The following is a 19,668-nucleotide window of genomic DNA, read 5'->3' on the forward strand; positions in this document are numbered from 1 at the left end:
CTGTTACGACTCCCAAACCTCCCATCTGGACTAAACTCAGGAAAATCTTTCTCTGAGGAGAATAAACGACCAATTTATTATTTATGGGGTGACAGAGGAGAACGAAGATATCTCAGAAGCTAATGGAAGAGCTATGGATATTGTAAAGCTCATGTAGCTTTGAGTCACAGCAGAGAGAAATATGGTGCAAAGAGAAGCGAAGCCCCCGCGCTGACCCCAGGTAAGGGTCTAACTGCAGCGAGGCTTCAGCCAGATTGGCAACTGCTGAGCCAGCTTCCATCACGGCGGGGAACACCGCGGGGGCCCTTCGCTTCCCTGGAGCGGGGGCAGATCCGCACAATGCCACGCTACCCCCGGCCGCACTGCACTGCGCTGGCCGCCACTCCGAGGGCAGCTGGGGGCTCAGTGCTGTTTGGGGGAACCGAGGAAAACAACATATGTCCATACAAACAGCGATGCAGGACGTCTGCTGGGATCACCCCAAATACACTGAAGCCTGCTGCATCCCCACGTTATCTCAGCAGACTCAGAACGACAAAAGGCACTTGTTCTCTTAGAAGACTTCTCTTCTTTCCTTCCTTCCCAACAGAGTTTGGCATTTTCCACATCATTTTTCCCCTCGGAGAAGGGAATCTCACAACTGATCCAAGACCAGCCTGACCTCCTCACGCTGCTGGTGGAAGGCAGAATAGTCTCTGATGTGGCTTCTATCAGCCTTTCCATTCTGGAATAATTAAGTAAATTCAACGTCTTTGCCCTTCTACAGAAAACCAGCAGCTATGGCAGCACCAGGGAAAAGGACATCATTTTAAGAGGAAGGGTTATGAGAGTCCAAGCAGTCCTTAAAGCCTGATTATTCAGTCACAATAGTCTTCCTGCAGCTAAACTAAGAAAGAATAAAAGTAGGATTACTGAAAAAAAAAAAAAAAGAAAAAAAAAAAAAGGTCCTGATTTCAAAAAGCCTAAAGTCTGAAGAACTCGGAATAAACACAACCCGAGCTGAACATGGCAAGCAGGTGAAAAGCTGCCTCCGGCTGAGGCAGGGCTTGGCTGGGGTCTACACAGCTCGGCTGGGGTCTACACTGCCCTCCTGGGCCCTCCGCAGCGTGCTTCTATCTGCAGGGTCTGAAAACAACGTAGGAACGATCTTTTCTTTTCATGGGAACAGCAGCTTACTGGCACAGCTGATACACAGAGCACACATACACAAGGACAAGCACTTGAAGAAGATCTTATTTATGTTCTAGTCACTGTTACTTACCGGTTCAAATTCAGTCGTTTGTGATTTAGGCACAATAGAGAGTGACAAGCGTGCACTAAAAGGTATATGGACAGTATGACCCATCGTGTTTTCCTCTATTTCTGTCCTTTTTGATTCACAACAGCACCGAAGGAATGAGTAATAACATTCCTATTTTCAGCCAAATTTAAGCATATACTGAAAATTTACCATTGGTTTAAGTGATGTATTAAGTAAGGACGGAATTACTCACATGCTTAAGGTTAAGCTCATGTTGACTAGTTTCTTGAAGAGGGACACAATTCTGAAGCTTTAATTTGGTAACACGCTGCTTGTTATCCCCTTCATAACTGCAAGACCGAGCCCTGCAATTCTATTTATAAAGTCTCTTTGGTAATGTTTCCAGTAAATTAGTGACTAATGGAGCTCCTTACAGCTACTGCGTACTGGATATTAGAGCCTTCAGGACGCAATAGTGCATCACAGAGCTACATGTATGAAGGTTACAATGAATGACAGAACTTTTGGATTAGATTGGGTTTTGGCTTATATTGAATAATTTTTTAAAACAGGCATAGACATAACATCCTCTTTTTTCCTTAGAGCTTGTGCCAAAAAAAAAATAGTAAATTTGCAAATGGATATTAAGCATTGCCAGATATTTTCTGGGTTTGTTTTAACAAATTAACCCTTCGTGTTCTTTTCTGATGCCCAAATAATTGTATTGGAAGCAGATGTTCTACCAAAATTGACATGATCAGAAGACATTATGCTCACTTATTAACATACTGTTTAATATTCACTACAACCTGTTTTAAAGAACAACAATGTGTTAACATTTAAGCCAGGAGGGATTTCTGTACACTATATAGTGCTTGATGCAGCTTGTTTATGCAACAGTCTGACAGATACAATTAATCTCATGAAAACAACCAGAGTATGACATTATTTTTAAAGTAATAGAATACACACTTTCCCTTTGAAAATCAGAACTTAATTAAATCATATAACTTCACGATGAAGAGAAAAGCTCTAAAAGAATGAAGCTCATTCTGAAGGACAGTCGAATGAAAAAATGGTAGGTTTCATACTGAGAGAATAACAGGATAAGCTCCAAACAAGAGAAAAAAGTAAGAAATACCTCCAACAAACGCATCTCCAGCTCCATTGGTATCCACAATTTCACTCTGATCACTCACCAACACAGGGAAAGTAGTTACTTCATTTTCTGTAGTGGAAAAGGAGAATAAAACGTGAGTTACATGGAAGTACAACTTTGAAAAACACAACAAACAGTGAAAATCAAAACAGTTCAGAACTGGAGCTCTGACTTCGAACACAATAATTGGAATAACGATAGATTTGGCTTATAATTCTGTCTGTATTTACTGCATAGGGATACGGGGACACATTTGATCAAGCTATTTGTTGTGGATGCTTTCATTCCTTTTCATTATCTCCTAATATTAAGGGCAAGAGAAAAGAAGTAAATCAGAAGGAACAACATAAAAACACCTGGACAAGATTAAGAAAAATCCATCCTGCCAAAACCAGTGCTTCCTTTTAGTTGCAGAGCAGTGATGCAGCCTCCAGAATGGCCAGTCCAGGCCTCCAAAAGTTCAACAGAAATTGCTGCACTGTAAAAACCAAATTGCACGTGAACTAATTGAAATATAGCTGTGAAGTAAAAAGCAGGAACTAGTGTAAATCAAAATGCTCTCAAATGACACCTTTGAAAAAACCCCATAATGTAAGGAGCCTTGCAACTTGCCATCTGACTAGATTTGGTTTCAAGATTTCAATGACTTCACTCTCTTCCTTAGCATTTTTTTTTTTTTTTTTAGTATTTTCTTCTCTGCAGCTCCCTGCCCTCTACTGGCACTTGTTAAACCTATTGCAATAGGTGGATACTCAGCATCCTCACCTCCAATTCACTGCCACACCACAGTTCAACATAATTACACCACTTAGGTATGATAACTTTAGAGTTCTAGGGTTATAAATTTAATATATGCCACTAATTAATCAGCTATGGCTTTCCAGGTGGTAATGTCATAATGACGTGATAAAAATATAATTACCACCTTGTCACAATACCTTGTTAAAGTGTAAATTACCCCTGTAACAGAGCCAATGGAAGTTCTGCCTCTGGTAGTCAGTATGCATTAAACTGTCTCAGAGCAAACAGATTGTCCTTTGGCAGACAGCAGGAATTAAAAAAAGGGGAGGGGGAAGAAAAGCCTGTCAACCAGCGAAAATGGAAACTATCAGGGCCATTTTCTTTTAATTTTTGGTAAAGACGGAAACAAAATGGGAAATAGATCCTCCAGTAGCTGCAAGCTGGAGAGGAGCAGTTTCTTCACTGTCCAGCAACAGCGTAGATCATAAAAATCACTCTGACAGTGACGTACACGGTAGCAAACAAGGAAACCTAGTTTGGGAGGCATATAAAGAATTCACAGCCTCAAATCAGGCAAGTCTGTGTATGCTGCAGAGGTACCAGAAGGATCCTGGTTTCTGTGAAATGCAGTGTATCAGCTCTACTGCTCTTCACCATCTGCTACTAAGTGAACCAGGCAGATATAATGATGCTGCCTCCAGAGGGAACTGTTGGCTGGCCCACCAGGAGGGGAGGGGAGGGGAGGGGAGCATTAGCAACAACCATCCATGAGAGGCAAAGGAAAAAGGGTAATGAAAAACGTAAGATGAATATTCCAATTAAAGAACAGGTTTCAGTCCATTCTCAGTGCATCCTACTCTCTATCCTGTTAAGAAAGCTATTTAGAAACGTGCTTCAGTGCTGTGTTGTGCTCTTAAGATAGTCTTCAAGAGCAATGTTTTTTAGTAATTTTAACAGGATTCATTTGAATTGGAAATCAAGAAAGAGAGGTCTTACATTAAAGTCTGCCAGATGAGCAGAGTGTATTCATCCATTTCAGAAGAAGGTGTAAGTATGATTTGCTCTAGATAATACTAAAACAATGAACAAAGTGAGAGCTCTGTTGAAGACACGTTTGTAACCAACGAACCTGCTTCCTTCCCAAGCGTGCACGGGCACACACAGATGTTCCACGTTAAATACACAGCAGACGCTTGCATATGCATACAAATGGATGTGTTTGGGCACAGAGAGTGAGTAACGCACAGGCGTTACATTTTGAATTCTGGAAATGGGGCTTGGCATCTAGTAAGACTCTGTTCAAGCAAACTATCACAAATGAAAGTTCTCACCATCATCTTTCTTCCTTTTTCCCCTCCTCTGTCTTGATTCCTTCCCTCAGCTCCCTCTAGTACTTGCAGGTAAGTATTGCACTATAAGCTCTTATTCCAGTCTTTCTGCAGTAGATGTAATTGGAATTGCATTAGTCCAAACCCCCAAATAACACTGAGGAATCCGGCTGGTATGAGAACAATTTTTTTTTTTTTTTTTTTTTCTTTCTATCCTGGTCACAGTTCTGTCTCTCTGCCTGGGTCACACACTCTGCCTCTGTAACTTCATATATTTTCAAGAGGAGAAATAATGTCACATTTTGAAGTACTGAAGTGTCAGAAGAAGCCAGCATGGCTTTGGAGCACATACCACATTACAGAGATAATACCACCTGCACGCATCCAATAGGCAAATTATTCTTCTTTAACCTTAGGAGAACTTCTGCTAGCATAGTAGAGTCTACTGAGCTATAATTAATAAAAACACGTATTGAAAGGTACACAAAGTAATACCAAGTGGGGTTTTTTTTTTTTCTTTCCTTCATGATAAATAAAGTCAGTTAGGATCAAAGCTGCCATTAAATTACCTTGTTATGTCTGTGTACTAGCATAGAAATAGCTAACATCTCTTACTGATCTGTGTTTTGTTAAACTAGGCACAACAAGGTGAATCAAGATGAAGCAGAAGTCTCCATTCTGAATATCCTTGCTTTTGTGACTTGAAAGTTGCTTTAACTTCATTTTTTGGGTGTGATCCGTTATGTTATAAAACTCCCAAACCCATCACAGCGAACAGAGGGACACCCTGGCTAAGTGCACTGGCCATCGGCGGCCTTGCTCTTCAGTCAGTTCTGATTTCATTTAGCATTCTGAGTGCTTATGAAATAAAGAATAATTACATAAGTGTTTTGAAGTCCAAGTGCTGATCCTCTGGGCATAAAATCCAGTGTTCTGTTTTAAGCAACAAATATCTTCTACGGTAAACACCCTGGGATACAACACATTCCACTTGGATATCGTTTCCTGGAAGCCCAGAACTGTGAGTGCAAACTGCATCAAGGTGTCTCTAATTAGGGAATTTTTAGTAATGAGCAGTAAGGAAATCTAAGTTTGGGAGTTTGAGTCAACTCTTCATGATTTTACATTGGTGAGGAACTCAACTGTTTCAGCATGATACAGAAATAATCAAAATCAAACATTTATGTGGTGATTTCGTAGGTTGAAGACAATGTCCACAGATAAATCAGAAGGAATTAACTCATTGATAAATTTAGTTATTGTTGATCTGTCACATTATGTACCTAAAGATGTGAAATCTATCTTTATTTTCTGCAGGCAAAAATATGCGCTAGCATATCTAGCTATAGACGCTTTTGTAGGTAAAACAGTCCGGAGAGATAGTAATTGGAGAGCAATATTAACTGAAAAAACAGTGTTCCTTCCATTCTAAAACATTTCAGCTCCCAAATGAATACAAGCCCATTTCACGACGTTAACTGAAACAATTGAACTCTGATGATAGCTGCAAATACCACAGGTCTGTCTTTAAACCAAATCAGAATCACAGACTACACGTCTACTCTTAGTACAGTAATAAACACCAGCAAGCAATCATTACATCCAATTAGGCTGAGTACTTTCCTTAACTGGGTCATTTACCAGTCTCTCTTGCTCTTAAAAGTAGATTAAATGTGTAAACTTACATTTAATTACCTGTAACAGAACTCTTATGGGCAACATGTTGGAGTGTCCTTAATTTTGTATTAAAATAAAATAAAAGGAAGGAGGGAGTCCTAAAATATATACAAAAAGGTCTAGCTATTTCCTCAAATAATCTTTTGATCCACGGGCTAGTAGTGGTCGTACAGATGCTTACAAGATGGAGACACATTCATGTTCCTTTTGTGAGCTTTAACTTGTAAAAAAAGGAACAACTGTGAAACAGAATTCTGTCCCATCTCCTCCCCACCCCCATCCTCTCTAATTTTCTTTAGATCAGGGGCCAAAAACAGATAAAAGGAAAGGAGGGGGAAAGGAGGGGAAAAGAAAAAAAAAAAAGAGGCAGGAAGAACTTAACAGAACGTGGAAACCTGAAGAACTGAAAACCTATAAATGTCTCCGGGCAGCTATAAGGTATAAGCTATAAGAAGTAATGAGAAAAGTATTTGAAACAAGGCCACGTCGGCCCACCCGACTCTGAGCGCTTCCCTCTCTCCAGGAGAGCCTACAGGCTCTAAGCCTCTGCACCTTCTTCAGCACGTTAATATATCCTTGAAAATCGTGAGGCTAACAGAACTTTCTCCTGTCTCCCAACAGCAGAACATGCTGTGGCCGTACCCGACACAGGCGGCCCAGCGCGGCCGCCACGCTCCCGGCCTGCTGAGGGCACCGCGGGCAGGCACTGCGCCGAGCCCCCGTCCAGGCCCTGGCGGCTCCCAGCACGACGCATTCCAGGGCTGGCAGCGCCGACCCAACCTGGCGGCTGTAAGCAAACAGAAGGAGCCCTGCACTCCCAGGCCGGGACGCTCAGGCGGCCGAGCACCCCAGCCCGCCGGTGCTCGCTGCGCCCCTGTGAAGGTCGCCTGGCTGCGCTCCCTCTCCTCCGTCCCTCTCCTCCGTCCCTCTCCTCCCGGGCGCTGCTGGGCCTGCTGCTGGAGCCAGGCCGGCCTTGTCACAAAGATCAGGAACCACACCCGTGCCAGTCACTGGGGTGAAACAGTATGAGGAGTGAGACGCAAGTCGGCCACGCGCTTTGGGATTTTTCTAATTGAGTATTTTAATACTGTGCAGCAAACGATGCTGTATTCTGATGAATTCAACATGTAGCCAAAAAAACTTTATAACTAGTAATGTAGAAGAAGTTAAGCTTTCATTGGTACAATAATGCTACCCTAAACAAGTTATAGAGTAGTTGTCACTGATAATGCATTTCTGTGCCTATGGTATGATACAATTAATACGAATATTAGTATATTTCCATAATAGAAGACTCAAGTAGTGCAATCAGGCTAAAATTCTCTTTGCAGCTTGCTAAGCAGAAGTTAAGTCCACATAGCTGCACTGGCCAGGGTGCAAAGTACTGTCCCTCAGAGACAGCTGGTTCGTTTTCAGGAGAAACGGAGAAAGAATATGATGCCGAAGACTTCAAATCTTCTGTGGCTCTACTCATGGTCCTATAGGCATCTGCAGGGGAAATGACAGTGTGCAGACCCCGTTTTCCCTCTCTCCTAAGAGGTGACATTAACCCAAAGATGTTCAGTGAGACTTGCCTCCCCTTTACAGCTCCCCTGGGACACACACCGTCCCATCATCTAGCCAAGGCGCTTTTTATTCAGAAGTCACACTCACTGCATCTCACTGAAGCGTGACTCACAGGATTAGAGCTAACAGGGGAACGAAAGTTCCTCCAAAGGAACTTGTACACTCATACACAGCAACGCTTAGCAATGATGTAAAATTAAACAGTTTTTGCACCCAGCGTACTTCCTCTGAACCTGCGCCTGATTCCGTCTCCACTCGTGTTAATTCCACACCACTCCTTTGAAATAACTCTTGATTTATACCAGCATGAGATCAGACTCAGAACTCTGTATCTAGTTACAACAAGTGTAAAAAATGTAACAGTATCAACTAATGACTCGTCAAGAGCTTTGACAAGCCCAAATGTGTTTTGCTTACTTTATAGGTGTGAGACCGGCTTAAACGTCAGTATTTTCTATATCATCACTGCCACTGCCACATGTTGAAGCTCTACTTTATTTCTCATATTAAATAATTTTGTTTGCACCAGTAAGCAAAACGCTATGACTGTGTGTAAACGATGGGGAAGCAAGAGGTCAACAGCAAATACTAGTATTGCTTCAGTGTGGTGCTAATGTAACATTTTTTTTCTTGTGTATATGTGTGTGTGTGTATATACATGCAGACATATATGGAAAAACTGCCCTAAAGAACAAGCTGCTGAATTTTTCTGGCATGTGTCACAACGTTTAAGGTTTAGAATGGCAATGAACTCTGTTGAAAAAGCCTTTCCGAGCACACAAGAGTATTGCCATTTGCCCGCTAGGCACAGATTGCAGAGGGAGCTGAAACTGCGCCCGCTGAACTGCCAGGATCCGCGCTCCTGTAGCTTGGCATGGCTGCAGAAGGCATAGAGTTCAGAGCGAAATCCTCCTCCCCTGATCTCTGGCTGGACCAGGAAAGGGGTTGAGGACTCGGAAAAGGTGACGGGTGTGAAGTCACAGGTGCCAAAATTATGCGAGGCTTCCGCAGTTTCACTGATCCAACGCAATGACTGTCTTGGAATTACTTTGAAGAGCGCAGATCCAAATCAGTCCTGAAGACAGTCGAGATGGGTTACAATAAGCAAAACCCATGAATTGTATGATCCCAGTCTCCGTCGAGAGCATGCCCTGCCACAGCGAGCCGCGCCTCACCAGTCACAGCACAGGGAGACACAAACCAAGACCCGGCCTTGGACATCAGCAAATACAAATTTCTCTTCCTGCACCGTCAATCCTGCATGCTTTGGGTTTTGGCCACTGAACGTCGTATTTCATCCTTCCATGTGAAAAAAAAACCCAACCCCCCAACAAGACCATCATTTTTTGAGCTATATATGGGATTGGGAAACACAAACACGTGTATTTCCATCCATAAATGGGTAGCTCAGGAACTGAAAAGCCACATCAGTGGTGACAGGTGGAATGTCAGTGTTTTAACGTAAAGAATACATCACATGTGTATGTTCGAGTCACACCGACATGGATGTTCTAGGTCATGCATGCTCTTCAACCTTGTGAAACTTGGCTATGGGGACTGCGCAAAACCGAAGCATCCTGCAGCTTCAAAAGCAGAGCATGCGCTTCACTTACTGTTTGCGCTGACCCACACGCCAGCAGTGCCTGTGTGGTTGCTCTCCATTTCATGGTATTCTGCAGATATATTTTAAACCACTGCATAGCTGGACCATCAAAAGACTGTCCTGTGGGAAAGCTTTCTGACAAATATCAATCTGAGATCAGGTCTAAGCAGTTCCTACCCAAAAGCTTATTGGGGCATTGGCCAAAAAGAAAAAAAAAAAAAAAAAAAAAAGGAGAGAAAAAAGCATAATTTGGTTTTGTATTGTACTGTATTTAGAAACTGTATTATGCCTCACATTTTTTATACATTAAGCATATTGCCCTAGCGGGGCAAATACACCTGTCAAAACTTGCAAGCTTTCTTAGCTATACCTCAGAGTGGTGAACACAGAAATCACATCATTTAAATAAATGCCATGTTACATGACAGCTTTGTTTATGCTACATGATAATCTGAGAAGCATGGGTTGTCAGTGGAGGCAGGAAGGGGCCCAAGGCACTTCTATTTTACTTGAGCATCAGTAAGACTGAAAAGAGAAGGAGTGAGCATTAGGTCACTACTGAGCAGTTCTGAAGGAGCTTTTTCTTCTGGGAGAATTTATATTTAGTTTCATAAATAAAACCAGTCCATCGGACTGAGAGAGACAGCCTTCCCTAGAAACATTACTAAAAATAAGTTAATGTATATATAGATATATTCCTCCTTTTTAAAAAAATAATTAATTGGATGCTAGTTGGACATTGCTGAGGTAGATATACCATAGAAACTCTACAGCATTGCCTTGAAATATTCATATTACATGTAGAAATTTTAATTTTTCATCCTTTTAACTCAGAGCTCAGCTCTAGAACTTTTACAATTATCTTTTTCTTCTCATGCTTTATTTGTACATTCTGTGTTGCCTTTAATTAAGACCTCCCTAGACTACTTATTTATTTTTGAAGAATGAAACATGCTTGCTAAATGAATTTTCCCAGGCTTTTGCAGGTTTTAAATCTATTAGAAGATGTCACTGCAGTGGAGGCTGAAATTTGTTCTAATCTCAATGGGAAAATATTCTGCTCTTAAAACACCAGTTAAAACCAAAGTACCTCCACTGTTTTTAGTGGAATTCTTTAAGTCTTAGTTATGCCAGTCCAGAAAGAGAATTTGGCCTAAAATGAAGTTTATTCCCCCCCTACATTAGCTGCAGATAATTTCTGAGATAATTAAACACCCCAAACTATAATCTCTGTAGTATCATTTAATCACTTTCGAAGTATTACCGAACCATTGCTGTAAGCAGGACGGTCAATCTGCTACCTTTTAAAATAATGTCACATACATTTTAATGTCAATTACACAACCCTGAATTTATACAATTATTGACTGCATAGTGAATTACATTCATTTGGATACGGCTCCTATAATAGCAGTTTTGACAAACAGTTTCCATCAAGAGCTGCTGAATCGTATGTTTGTGTACCAAGCCCTTTAAAGCACGGCAGCAGCACGCAGGCACTTACAGAGGCGACACAACAGGCTCTGCGGGGCATGCGCTGTCACTGAAAGTAAACCCCAGCGCTATAAAAACCGGCTGCTTGACAAAACCGCAATAACTAACCTAGCAGGGAAAGGAAAAATTTCCAGCCTCTCTCCCTCTGTGGAACCTTGTCACTCGCCCGTCACTCTCAGTTACCTTTCTTTAAATTTGTATTTCTCTACCATTACGCTGCTGAATCATTCAGCTTTACATTATTCCAACCTAAACACCAAAACAACACATTGATCTTTTTTTCGGAAACAAGACATCCTTTTAGAATGAATGAAACTTCAGTTGGCATGTACAGCCAAGTTCAACTTGTGATGTTTTAAACCTAATTTGTATTCTCGTATTGTCAAGGTGACCACCAAGATATCTATCAGAATGAAAAAAAATTAAAAAAAAAAAAAAAAAAGAAAAAAAAAGAAAAAAAGATTCCTGCTCTGAAGAGTTTCCAGTCTGAGAAGCAAGGCTGGTAAGCAAGTAAATAGGTTTGTATAAATAAAATGTGGACACTCTACTGATATAGTTAGGAAAAGTTATGAAGAAAGGTAAGAACAGATGCTGCTTTGAAAACCAGATGGTATGCAGGGAAAAGCTCTGGTTAGCCTACAGATCGACATCATCTGAACTGCAACTTAAAAATGTGGAAAAAACCTGGGAACATGCTTGTTACTGGTTCCTTTTAGAACCATTTTGGTATAAAAGGTATACTTAATGGTTATCCGGACATTGCCTGCTTTTTTGCCTTCTTTTCCTAGAGGAAATAAATCCAGGTAAAAAAAAAATAAATAAAAATTTAAGACCTTCAATTTAATGTTTTTGAAGAAAAACTTTCCTTTTTTTTAAGGAAACAAAATTAGCTGTAACTCTCAACTTGCCGAACTTCTACTTGCACCAAGCTTTTACTCCTCTTTGCTGCTTACTGTCCTCCAGCCTCTCCCCCGCCCCCGCTGCCCGCTGAGTCCCACTCATTAGAGTTATGACTGAGGTATCTACGGGTGACCTACGGAGGCTGCTTGTAGCCAACCAATCTAGCACAACTTGGATTTTTATGCCAACAAAAACTTAGAAGGCTTCATTCTTTGTCCATAAAAATACAAATCTGATGCAATAGCTGCTACTCGGCAGCAGCAGAGGTGGGAGCAGAGGGTGCAGGAGGGAACAAAGCTGCTCGGGAGCAGACGCACGCTCAGGACAGGTTTTTCTGCTCAATGCGCTTGTCAAACCCAACCTTTGAGCCCCAAGTATTTTACTCATTCAGTCTCTTCTTTTTCTGATTTTTATTTCTTAAATGCCTGTACATTTTGCACGTTCAGGCTGAAACTGGAAGAGTGGCGCTTTCCCCCTGGAGCTCTAACCTTCCACTGAGGTCTCCAGCTCCCTCGTAGCCAAAGCCAGGAACACATCAGTGCTCCCAGTCCCCGAGAAGAGGAGGGCTGGCACTCCCCGCCAAATTCTTGGATTTCAGCAAAGGCGGTGCTCCAGCCCCAGCCCATCCCTAGCCATCTGGCTTGGCCATGAAGAACAAAAACTGATTTCTCTTTATCATCAATTTCTAACGTATTTTAATTTCTGTGTCCATTTCTCTAAGCCATTTCAGACCACAGCTTCACACGCTCTCACCCTCTAGACCAGTGCAAGGACTACTCCAGAAGCCAATGCGCAACACACAACCCATATGAACATCTAACCTGCTTTACTTTCTTCCTCCAAACATCTGCTCTGCTTGCACAGGCAAGGACTGCTTTATGGTGTTCGCATTCTACTTTTCATAACAAAACAACTGTGCCTTAAGTTTTGAAATGTTTAAGCTGCTTAGTGCACCAGGAAATCCAAAACACATCTTCAGTTTTTTTTTATATTTGGTTTGGCCAAATATAAAAATGTCAGTGCAAAAAGCAGATACTTGCACTGCATGATGCAACAGAGATTAAAGGAACATGGCATTTTTAGCACTTTACTAACTACAGTATTTAACTTCTCACAAATGGATTTTCATATTTTTGTAGTAATTTACAGTGTGCAATAGGTATTGTAATCTAATCCACTATGATTGCATAATTTTTGACCAACTTGCTGTTGATAAATATATGCAAGTATTAGGTTATTAAATTTTTTACAATTAAATGGCTAAGAAAGCTGTTTATTGCCTTCCGTTATACCCTCTGTTAATAAGATCGTTGTTGCAGATGTTCGCGTATGCTGCATTGATGTTTAATGGTGCATGATGCTCTAGGTGGTTCCCATAACCTTGCTTTGTCTACTATGAGCTGACTCAATTGATATGATAATAGAGAAAAGAGGTCTGAAACAAGCTGGGCTGTACTGGCACAATTTGCATAACCTTTAAATTTGCCATCATTTGATGGCCAACTGCTTCTAAAAATTCTTATTCAGTTGTCAGCAACAATATCCTGTACAAACAGCGTTCTGCAGTTGGACAGGTGGGGAGGGAAGAGAGGGCAGGCATCATTTACTGCACTTTTATATTCTGTCAGGAAATGTACTTATTATCGAATTTATAAAGCCAACAATTTGCCATAGAGTTCTGCGGTTTCATTCGTGATCAATTGCTATTAGCCACAATGCGTAGCCTGGCATCTTTTCAGGTTCACAGTACAATATCACAGCGCTGGATTACAAGGGACATAAATATCTGGTTCCATAGGCTCCTCTCTGGATTTTGCTCTGACTGCTGGTCGCCGGGGCAGGCAGAGGAATCGCGGCGGGTTAGGCGGGCGGTGGGGGGCACGGGGCAGCAGGCGACAGCAAACTGGAGCAGCCTGAGCAGCCTCCCAAACTTGAAATCTGATTGTGGAGGACTCCGTGTGTTCTTTTAAAACAAACATTAGTATTATATCATTCAGTAGGCTTAGCCAAAACCCAAATACAAAAATAGTTCGTGTTTACTGTACTCACTAAATCTGCCGTCTGTATATACTCTAAGTCAGGTCTGCTTACTTTACTGACTATTATTCATAACAAAGAAAACAGCTACGGTGAAAGCAAGCCGGCACCTACTTTCATTCTTCCATTCAAATGGGATCAACTACAGAAACGATGTTTTTGTGGGATACAGAGGTTTGGATCTAAACTGTCACTTCTTACTCTCTATCACGCTCAGGTGTGTCAAGGCAAGGTCCTTTGTGTGTGAGAATGCGCACAGCCTCCTCTCCAGATACTGCCTTTAAACAATTTCCACTTTGCTTTATCTGTAAAAACTACTGCGGACATCACGGAGTCAAACAGATCATAAAATCTCACAATTCCACTTTCAGACAATTAACCATTTCCGAGAACTCCAATTCACTCCCCTCTCCCCACACAGCGCTAACTCTAGATGGTTTGTTGTGTTACACAAAATGATCCTAAATCCCCAATTCCAGGCAAAACAGGACCCGTCCAGAACTCCTTTCTGCTCACTTTTTCCACCAGCCAGCATCTCTGCCCTGTCCCCCCCGGGGCTAAGGATCTGCCCTCCATTCTGCCACCTACCTCCCAATACTTCTATTGCCTGCAACTGGACGCTACAGCAGAGAAACTTCTAATCCAAGGGTCAGTTCCTGCAGTTAATTTTCACCCAGGGTCACCATACATACCCACATTTTACTCTCCTTCCATTCTGTGCAATTATTTTACAATGCCTATTTGAGCAGGTGAAGATTAAAGGCTTGAAAACCTAAGTTCCATCATTTACGGCCAAAGCATGACACGGATAGCTACAATTTAAACTTTTCTACAATGTTCATTCAACTGTAATCACAAGATGGGAAATAAAATGTCTAAATTAAAGATGAGAGGCTACCAGAGTCTGTAGGGCACCTTCTGAGGAGAGATTCTGCTGTTCAAACTTGTCTGTGATGGTTTGTTATGAAGTGAACTGCTGCCTCTTAAAAAAAGGCAACACTGCAAAAATAACGGAAAAAAGACCTTCTACAGAAGATGTTCTGCCTAGGTGCCAGTGGTCAAAGGGTCCAGTTCTTTATGCACCTCGTTTGTAACAGACAACAAAGAAGATACCTTCAGGTAAAATGTGTTATCAAATCTTTCAGCATACGTGAATTTTGCTTTTTGTATAACCCCCAGGTCGACTACAAAAACTGAACTGGAAACCGCAGACAAGGTACAACAGACAAAAAGACACACGGATCAGTATAAACCATTAATATTCATGAATGTCTTAAGTTCTCCATGGCCATAATCGATATCCAATGAAGTTAATGAGATCTTTCCATTGATTTAAAAAGACACTGGGTTAAGCCTCAGAGAAAATAATATCACGTTCTAGGCGAGCACTCCAGCTGGTAACATGTACTTTGATAAGTTGCTACCCTCCCATCCAGAATTTCAACCGTGAACAAAAGACTTCTTATTTAAAATTGGTTTTGCAAAATGAGCAATACACCATTAGAAAACTCAATACGGAGCATTTAATATCTTGAATTGAAGAGCAGTCATGGCCACAGTAGTTACTTGCGATGTTAACGCCAATATGAGACCCATAAATAAGGCAATCATTATTTATTTAAAAAGGAAATGAAAAAAAGGGGGAAAAAAAAGCCTTAATGTGTCATCCTCCCAAAAGGTTGAGATTTTGTTTTGTTTTAACTTTGAGCCCTTAGAAAGCAGTGCTTCAAACTCTTATGTCTTCTAACACATCTAAGCCCATCCAATAGATTTAATCACTGATAACTAGAGTTATAAGTTCAAACTGGCCTTGACCTTGGGCAGTATGACATTATCTGAAAACCATTAATGGTCTGAAACTAAAGGAAAAGCTCATTAATAAAAGCAAAACCATACAAAGGTACAAAGGCAAAAAAAAAAGGGGGGGGGGGGAGAAAAATAAGGAAGTTTTATTAAAAGTATTGATCATGACCTAGGGCACTACAGACATTGATCTTCCCACATCTCCACAGGAAAAAAAGTGTTAAGCCAACAAATTATTGATCCATTATGAAACCTGCTGAACAAGCCATACATTTAATTTCTTACCATGAAAAAAATCATCACACCAAATTAGGGTAAAGAGAAAATATATTTCTTAAAAATGATTGGTAAAAAAATTACTATCTGATTAATTTCATAAAATAACCACCCTGTTAGTACGATTTGAACCTAAGGGTTGGAGGTAAGAAGCCTACGCACTGTGACCCTTTAACGCATGGGTTTCAGACTGCAACTCATTAAAGTATATGCTTTGAAGGAGAGCTGGGTAGCGCCCAGTACTGAATATTGCAGCAACACAGAACGCATGCACGGACAGGGACAATGCTGAACTTGAAACTTAAAAGCATAAATGTAATGAGAAGTTTACAGGATAATTATTTTATTTGAAACAGAACATTGTGGGTTTGGATTTTCATCGGTTGGTTCAAAAAGTCAGAAAGATACGTTTAGACCGACTTAACATCGTAGCTGCAAAACCAGTTGCTGAAAAACTAACAGCCACCAGAATGTCACGTTCAGCGTACGTGGAGAGGGGTAGGTGTCATTTTCAGAAAACAGGGGATCACCTTGACAGAGCTGCATGGGAGAAGCACAGGCTGAATTTGGAAGGCTGTCATCAGCTCCAGTGCTCCCCAGTTACTGAACGACCCATCCTGCTCTCTCACCATTCTTTTAATATAGTTTATGGTAAAATTGGTGGTTTTCAGCACATGAGATGTCAGAAATCCCTTCCCTCTGATAGCATATTCCTGGCTCTGTCCCCTTATTCCTTGCTCTTTGCTTTGCAGACATAATTCTACAGTATTACAGCTGATCCTGGAGCAAACTTCCCTCCAACTTTGGAACTACGGTCTTTGCTGCTAGATGGAAGTTCAAAATAAAACTGTCATGTTTTATGCCTTGGAGTGAGGATCCACAGCCACTTCAGCCACTGTAGCTTGCAGATACTAGAGCCTCATCCTTGCCTCCTTCTACTGCAAATGCTGTGTCCTCTCCTCCCATGCTGGCACCAGTATGGACCCTGCAATGAGCTGGTCCAGAGCTCAGCCCCTCACCAGGGCAGGTTCCTGCCGCTCTATGTGCACTGCCAAACCGGTTCCCTGTGCCAGCAGAGCAGTGCTGACAGGCTGGGAGAAAAGTAGGGGATGGAAATGCTTGTCCCAGGCAGAGCCAGAGATTCCTGCTTTTTCTATCAGTTCAGAACTGCCAGGGCCCCAAGCCTCAGTCTCTCGTGCTCCGAGGACTACACAGCCTTAGAATGAATACAGTGACTCCTTGTTCCTTCCATGACTGCCCAGAACAGTAGGGGTCTGCCTTGGTAACCAGGAGGCTTAATTACCATAATTTGGTCTTCTCAGGATTGCTGTTAGGTAGTTCTGTTCCTTCATGGCTTGAGCAAACCAAGCAATATTGTGCCGATGTAATTGTTTCTGGACAAACCACCTCACAGCTCAGGTCACCAGTAAAATGGTATCAGCTTCAAAGTATTACAGCCATGCATACAGGAGGCATCAGACATTTATGATAAATTAAATCTGTGTGGATGCTCTAAGTGAGGAATATCATCACAGGGAAGGTCTCCTTTCAAAAAAAAAAAAAAAAAAAAAAGAAAAAAGAAAAGAACAAAAAACCCCACCCAAAAAAAGCTACGGTGTACTAAGGTACTTTCTTTCCTGACGTGATGCCCATTTGGGGTTTAAGGACACCTGAATTGCTATCTTACTGTAAACTCATTCAGTGTTGCTCTCCGGTCTGCAGTGGTTGATGCGGTGGCCTCACTGCGATGCCCTGCCCAGGTCCAGCCCTGCCGCTAGCTGCGCACCCCCGCCGGGGGCACCTCCAGGCTATGGACCCCACCTCCCGGGGGTGCTCGTCATGTGGTGTGTGCCATGTTCTTGTGATGCCTTCAGATTCACTTGGGATAGGAAAACCAAAAGTTGAGCGTGAAGAACTGCAAAAGTGTCTCACATTAACGGGCTATAAAAGTCTTTGTCAGTCAATGTGGAAAAAGGTGCACATGCAAGAAACAATTCTAGCTTTCAATACACGAGAGTGGGCTCTACTAAGTTAATACTAAGTTAATACTAAGTTAATACACACCATAAAGAATATTTGAAATTACAACAGATAATTCCATGAAAATACCGTATCAATCATCAGTGCCAGCCAGAAAAGCAAATAAAATGTTAGGAATTAGTAAGAAAGAAATACAGAACAAAGGAAAAAACAAAATTAAAACACTTTGTAAACTTCTCAAGCATGTGCAAGTTGACCATTCTCGTCCCCCATTCACAAATTGCATAGGAGACCTCCAAAACTGCGCAGGGGAGGGTGGCCCAAGGGCGTCGGAATTACGGATCAAACAGAGAACAAGTAAACAGAACAGGAAAAGAGTCTGGAAAACAGACCAGTGAAGGAGAGATAAGCAGGAGTTCTGCAAAATCAGAAGTATCAGTACACGGTGTACGGAATGACGGGGCCCTGGCCGTGCACAGCAGGAGGGAGACAGCCAGTAACATTCCTAAGTGGCTGAATCCAAACAAAGAAGGGGAGGTATTTCTTTATGTAATATACAGTCTGTGACACACTATCACAAGACATTACATACGGTAAACCCCTATTTTTGACTATTAAGCACAAAGACAACACCTCTAGCTCAGAAATTCCCCAGCTACAGCTCACTGGAAGCTAGGAGAGCGTAACACGGGAGTATCACTACAGATTTGTCCTGGTTTCATCCTGCTCCACAAGCACCCACTGCTGCACCCTGCTCTGACACCAGCTTAGAGACACCTTTGCCCTGCCTCAGCCCTGCCCTGTGCTGCCTCTCCAACATCACGTAATCGCTGCTACCTAAAGCAATGGATGTGTGTATGAAGCGTGACACCTCCGAGGACTCTTTTCAGAATTACGGTACAAAACCTGACTTCTTAAAGCTATGTATTGGTACCTGAGAAAAAAATGTAGCAATTCTTCCCCGTAAGAGGAAATTATGGGCAGTATTAAGGAACGGGATAGGGACCTGTATTAATTGTCCTTCAACAAACATGCATTTTTCATAGCTTAAAGGGGTAATTTTTCCTCAGAATGCCAGAATGGAAATTCATTCTAGCACCTGAAATACAAGCTAGGTTCAATAACAGGCACAGTTTTGCCTTGAAAATTCCTTATTACTAGTGATTATACATGAAAAGGGGATTTCCCAGCCTCACTCTCTCCGTTTGTGGCCTAAACTGGTGCGTTAACGCACTAGACGTGAAAAGACATCCTCTTCTTAAATCAACATGAAATTGCTGAAAACACACACACATCACATACAGACATACATCGATTTACTTATACGTCTATGCATTCTCTGAGATGCAACAGTCGATACACTTTTAAGTGCAGTCGCGATACCAGCATTCAGGAATTAGGTTTTAATAATGTGTTTCAGCTGTCTAATAAAATGCTCAGGCCTCCTCTCCCACACAGCATGAAAACATGAATGGTCTCAGTTACAAAAAGGTATTACCAGCTTTGCTATTCATTAATCCCTATCATCAAATGTTCATTATTAATTTAGGTTTTGTGGCTTCCTAAGTCACAACTAAACTAAAAATAATTCTGTTGGGCTTTCTGGCTCATTTCTTATGCTATTAGGAGACTAAAATTTCAATTTTTCTAAATCCATTTTTGTTTTTTAAACTTTTCTTTCTGTTTCTGAATATAAATGAATAGGAGTGAATGTGTGCAATCCTGTGAAAAATATGAGCATACTATAATATAACCCAACTACTATTTCTCCAGGTCCAAGACATTACTTTTGTTTGTGTAAACACTTAGGAAGGCTGGCTGAGAAAAAGCTAGTCAAAGCTTTCTTGTCTGGAAGGCTAAGCTC

The 19,668-nt window shown here is 41.6% G+C and overlaps 1 protein-coding gene across 4 annotated transcripts in view; it reads right to left on the reverse strand.

Moving 5' to 3' along the window:
• ADK (adenosine kinase) overlaps positions 1–19,668 on the reverse strand; it is a 299,689-nt gene that overhangs the window by 16,222 nt on the left and 263,799 nt on the right. For all 4 annotated transcript variants that reach the window (XM_056350951.1, XM_056350952.1, XM_056350953.1 and 1 more), the window contains one exon: positions 2,382–2,468. In XM_056350951.1, coding sequence (XP_056206926.1) covers positions 2,382–2,468 — 87 coding nt within the window. The remainder of the gene's footprint in view (positions 1–2,381; positions 2,469–19,668) is intronic.

The sequence above is a fragment of the Falco biarmicus genome, chromosome 9 (genome assembly GCF_023638135.1).
Source record: "Falco biarmicus isolate bFalBia1 chromosome 9, bFalBia1.pri, whole genome shotgun sequence".
Taxonomy (NCBI): Eukaryota; Metazoa; Chordata; class Aves; order Falconiformes; family Falconidae; genus Falco; species Falco biarmicus.